The following is a 5,709-nucleotide window of genomic DNA, read 5'->3' as shown; positions in this document are numbered from 1 at the left end:
GTTGTTTACACTCAGGGATGCCGTTACCGTGATGTCAACAAATGCACATGGTGGGTTGAATTCCTTATGTTTGTGTGACCCATCCACCTGCCCACCTGCTCGCCTTTTAGGGGCACTTGTGCTATTAATATTACGTGGTTACTGGCAGCATTATTACCTGGCGCTGTCTTTCAGTATTTCATGCCATGTGGCCAGTTAAGTCTGGCCGCGTTCTCAAGTGACGTCACCTGTGCGTGTTGCATGTGGGTGCGCCAAGTGCCATTCGGCCACTGAGTTTGAGTTTGGAGGAAGAGCAGGCTGGCATTTTCGTGAGTTATTATGCTAACAATTGCTAATTAGCACCAGTATTTGGAGAAATATGGCGTCATATCAATGGGGTAGCCTACAACACATGCGCAGTAAAATGTGGTCTGCATTTCTGGAAAGTCTAAAAGGGTGACATAGATGATTGATTCATTTCTCTAAGGCGTCCCCAGATGGCCTTGGGTCAGAATATATTTTATACAAAAAGTAAAAATATAGGTGGAGCTATTATTGAAAAGGTATTTAATAAAAGACAATAAAAAAAATGCTTAAAATGTTGGGGTTTTTTTGTACATCGACCACCATGCGAGCATGGCCAAAAAGTTCTTGCCAGGCTGAGCACGCTCCTAGAGCACCAAAACGGACACCATCCCTCTATTTTTAGCACCCTTTGCTCTAGCCTATTTTTAGTTTGCATTTTGGAAAAAGTTGTCAGCAGTAAATAGAATAAAACGAAAATTTTCATTTTACGCAAACACATGTCTGTAAATGGCTAAACCACAAAAACTTATGATTTTGCAGTGGTCTCTTATTTTTTTCCAAAGCTTTTTACTCTATATTTGGTAACTGGAGTGTCTTGGAAAATCATAAATAGGAGTTCCAGTACAGCCTGGAAAACTGACACTTTTGCTATCTGATAAAAATTACATAAGTAGTATAATATAGGTTCCTTGTGGAACAATGCAAAATTACAAAAAAACAAAAAAAAAACCCTTTCAAAACACCATGGAATTAACTTCAAACTGCATATGTTGTTAATTGATTGATTTCTGCTCATAGTGTACTTGTGGCTGGTTTTCTCTTCAAACTGGTCTTAATGGTATTATCTACAGGATTCATTTTAAAAATAAAAACTCTTGCCTTAAATTGTCCTAATTTTCAATGGGATTCTGCTGCTGTTGTCATCTTCTACCTGCCGGTTCTCATTTAACTGTCTGGTATCAAAAAGTCAGACGTGCATGTGTGTGCCTCTAAAGAGCACATCATGTGTCGGGGAGGAGTTGAGCTGAGTTGGGGGTGTGTGAGGGGAGCATTTAGCTCACTTTTCCACTGTGTGAGTCTGTCATTCTCACCGCACGCAGCTGTGGAAATGAGATAAAACTGAGCCGCCACTTCAGGAAGCTCTCATTCACTCACTCGCCAGGAACCTCTGAAGCCAAAAGTAAAGAGGTTTGGTGACTCGTCATTGTGCTGGATGGCAGCTGTTTTCTGCGAGCAAAGCGAAGATCAACAGGTGGAGGGAAGGAAGATTTGACTTTTTTTTTGCAGTTTGTGGATTTTTGCTTTTTTTAAGCGAGATTTTTAAGAAGACACTAAAACTCTGAAGACTTGCACACATTTGAACAGACTATGAATGTGCTGTCAAATCCAGTGATTAGGGCCCAGGAGCCATCTCTGCCGCTCTGTGGCCCCGGGTCCGTCCAGGACTTACCCCACTGCCCTCCCGGGTTCAACCTGAGCTCCCGCCTGAATCCTGCTCCCATGCTCGGCCTCCAGAGCGGCCATAGACCGACCAAACCCCAGAGGGAGCTGAGCCCAGAGGAGCAGCAGGAGCTCCGGAGGAAGATCAATAGCAGGGAGAGGAAACGCATGCAGGACTTGAACATCGCCATGGATGCTCTGAGGGAGGTCATGGTACCTTACGCCTCCTCGCCATCCTCCGCCTCCTCCTCTCAGTCCCACCAGCCCGGTGCTCCTCCAGGCCGCAGGCTCTCCAAGATCTCCACCCTGGTTCTGGCCAGGAACTACATCCTCCTGCTGGGCTCGTCTCTGCAGGAGATGCGGCGGCTGCTGGGGGAGGTCAGCGTCGGGATGGGCGTGAACACAGGACCCGTCCCCCGGCTGCTGCTGGCAGGAGGGTGGCCCCTAATCTCAGGCCCCAGTCAGCTCCTCCTCACCCAGGAGTCTCTCCTCACCTCAGCAGCATCCTCCTCATCTTCCTCCTCTGCTTCATCGTCCTCTGCTGTTAAATGTCCCCTGCTGTCCCCAGGGCCCATGGAGGCCTCGCTGACTCCTGTTCAGTGGAGCTCTGCAGGGGCCTCAGGAGGGCCCCTGTGTCCCTGTGGAGTCTGCAGACTGCCCAGATTTAGCCACTCCACTCCGGCTCCGAGATTCCCAAAGTGACACCATGAAGCTGAAGCTTAACGGACTTGATGACTGTTACATGTATGCAACATTTTTTATATGAATCGTTATTTTTCTAACATTTTTAACATGTTTATAATAACTTACTGCAATAACTCACAACTCACTTATCGTTTAAGCTTTGTGAACCTAATGGATCTGTTCCGTCATAGATAAACCAGTTTCTTAATGAAGTCGAGCTAATAATCTCAATTGCATTGTATTTTTTTCTCTTATGTTACAGAGAAATAATTGGTTGATTCTTGTGTGCGAGTTGTTATGACTGTATGCGGTGTCTTTGATTGCATTATTGTAGCAATTTTAGGGGCCCATAAGGACAGGGCCAACATCAAGGACTATAAAAATGAATAAAAGTTATTTTTAAGAGCTGCAGTGGGGTCCTACATGAACTCATTATTAGATGGAAAAGTCGTTTTGTTGATTTCACATGAGAGATTTTTGTATTTGTGTTTTTGTTTGTGGTGGTCTCAGTCTGTTTGAAGTGCGCTGGGTTGTGTTATAGACTCTGTGGTAGACTCCTCTGCACACCTCTTCAGTCAGCAGTCAGTGAAAAACTCAATTTCTGTTACATTCTTGGCATATTTTGGCAGAAAACAAAGGAAATATGTTGTTCATGAATGTTTTATTGTTACATCCAGTGTAAATATTTTGTGACTGGACAGATATTATGTTCATTTTCTCATTATGTTGAAAAAAATGTGATGCAGGTGGAATAACGCTACATCAAAAACATTTTCTTCAAGAAAGTAAAAAGACTAGAGCACTTGAAGGGTCAAAGAAGTGTGGTGAAGGTGCTCTTGGGGGGCAGCTCTTATGGCAGAAAGTTCAAATGCTCTGAATCTGATGGCAAACATAGACAATGCTGCTGCTACATGCTGAGATAAAACTGGGTGATAACCAACACAGCAGCACAAACAGCCTTCTTCAGGGTGTAACTCTCAGCATACAGTTTTCCCTTTAATTAATGCAAGATTGCAAACACCTGAGCAAGAAGCCAGTAGACTCAAAAGTGACAAATTCACAATGTAAGAAACCTAATTGGCTTTACAGTGAGAGAAAAGAAAAACAAGCAAACATACAGACAACAACACAGACAAGGAGAAAATTGTACTAACAATAAAAGAAAATATAAAAATATGTGAATATTTTAAGCAATAGCACCAAACTCCAAGCATCAGAGCCACAACAAAAAAGTACTAAAATCAATTTCTTAATTTAGTTTGGGGGAAAAGGGAAAAATGAATATAGAAATTAATAATAATAAATAAATAAAATAGATTAATTAAAAATATATATAAATAAACCAGACAAATAGAGGTGACCATTCTTGGCCAATGCATGTTCAGTACATAGGTGAATTAATTTATAAATGACAGCTGCATATTATTCAAATGTCAAGGTTTCAAAATAGCTAAGGAAAGGGGACCATGTTTCATTAAACCTTTACCTTTATGTACACTATATCTGAAGACTCCAAATTTTACAAACCACTTTTTGAACACTGTGGAGCTTTCTGACATATGTTGCCCTCACTTTGCTTTTGTTGAAAAACAGCTTTTGACCCCTCTCTTGTCTCTTGTCAGCACTGTGTCGCCTGCTATCCCACAATACTTTGACAGGTGATTCAAACATAAAAAAAAAGTGGACGAATTTCTCGTTGCACTGTACCAAGCTCAGTGGGTCTTCCCCAACCACACTGACGAGAAGTTGAGCTGAAAAGCGTCTTCCACCCTCCACACCACCCCAAAATAGTGAAACAGTCCTCATGTCTCCCCCTATTCATCACCCCAACAAGCAAAAGATCAAAACCCACCCGTGTAATTACTGCTCGGCAGAAAGGAGGCCTTTTGATTATTAGCCCCCTCTCTCGCCTCCGTCCTCAAATTCTTGATGTTTCTCTGTGTTAAGGAGCCCGGATGGGTGATTTGGTGCTACTCATTACACTCACTCCACAATATGTTCAAACGCCCAGAAAATGTGTCCGGCTGAATGGGGTTCACTCCTGCAAACTCGCCACCCCTCTGGAAGAAAGCAGGCAGCCTCATTGGGAGCGAGAATAAGAGGCGCTGATAGGAGGGAGGATATTCTCAGCCGCAACCTGGCCCTTAGCACGGCCTGCATGAATAATAATAATGAAAATAATCATAATCATAATGCTGATAAAATACTCAAAATAATTGCTACCCCGGAATAAGAGGATTATGGAGGGTAGATATGTGAATGGTGGCGAGTGAAAGGACGGGAATCTATTAGCATCAGCGAGGACAAAAGAGGAGCTGGATGCCATTAAGTGAGATTAAGCTAAATAAGGCTTGATTTTCTTACAAGGAAAAAGGAGGAAGGAGAAGAGGGTGAGAGTGAAGGAGGGGAGGGAGCGAGGGAGAGCCCGATTCACAGATCAAAGTGAGATGGCCAAACTTCACGTCTTTCATTTACATATAGCTGTTTTATCTCTGGAGGGATTAGCTACCTTGCTATTTTCTGCTCCATTCTGCCACCTTTTGCCCACCATCCATTTCCTCCTGCTCTCAGGATGGTTCAGCCCTTCTTTTTTTTTTTTCTTTTTTTTTCAGCTCCTTAATTTCTCCCCCCTCTCGTTCTCTGCCCTTTCTCTCGGTTTCTCCAAGAGGCTCTCACTTTCTCGAGTTTGGTGGTTTCATTGTTGAAGCGACGCAGGGGTCTGGTCAGTCTTTGTGTTGGCACTTTAACTCATCTCCATTTCATCACTGTTGTTCAATGGGGCGAGGAGGGCTTGTAAGACAATGCACACGAACACACACACACACACACACACACACACACCGTTCACTGTGGATGACCAGGCAAGCAGACTACCCAGCTACTAATTTTTGGTTCTAAAAATGTTCTGATAATGGTAAAATGCAACCACTACAATGTTTTAGTAACGTTTTCTTTTAGTTCGCAGAATGTTATTCTTAAAGTTTGGGTAACAACATCAAACCTTGTAGTTCTTTTTATGAAAGGTCACGTATCTTTTTTGATTGTACTTCCTTTGCATCTCTCAGTTGAAGTTATTTGTGTATTGATCTTTTCAGTAACGTATGCATTTCTACTTTTTATAGTTTGAACCTTAACCTTTCCCTGCTCACAACAGATTCCTTTCAGCTAGCTATTACTGGTTAAACTTCACATAACAATGTGGCTAAAAAAAAAAAGAAAAGAAAAGAAAAAAACGCAACCAAATAACCAAAACCTAGTTCCCCAGAAGGAGACTTTCCTCCAGAGAAAGAAAGATGTTTC

General features: G+C 42.6%; 1 protein-coding gene across 1 annotated transcript; it reads left to right on the top strand.

The window, feature by feature from the left end:
* Window positions 1-1,351: 1,351 nt before the first annotated feature.
* olig1 (oligodendrocyte transcription factor 1) lies at window positions 1,352-2,966 on the top strand. Its single transcript, XM_042495290.2, has one exon. It carries the CDS (start codon window positions 1,654-1,656, stop codon window positions 2,425-2,427), a length of 774 nt encoding a protein of 257 aa, XP_042351224.2. The 5' UTR covers window positions 1,352-1,653; the 3' UTR covers window positions 2,428-2,966.
* Window positions 2,967-5,709: the final 2,743 nt, after the last annotated feature.

Source organism: Plectropomus leopardus, chromosome 10 (genome assembly GCF_026936395.1).
Source record: "Plectropomus leopardus strain MGB_pleo_1.0 chromosome 10, ASM2693639v1, whole genome shotgun sequence".
NCBI lineage: Eukaryota > Metazoa > Chordata > Actinopteri > Perciformes > Serranidae > Plectropomus > Plectropomus leopardus.
The sequence above is the reverse complement of the archived record's forward strand: the minus strand, read 5'-3'. Positions and strand labels throughout refer to the sequence as shown.

What these genes read in the sequence shown, in the direction of transcription:
- olig1 (XM_042495290.2), top strand. Translation starts at nt 1,654, where the DNA reads ATGAATGTGCTGTCAAATCCAGTGATTAGGGCCCAGGAGCCATCTCTG.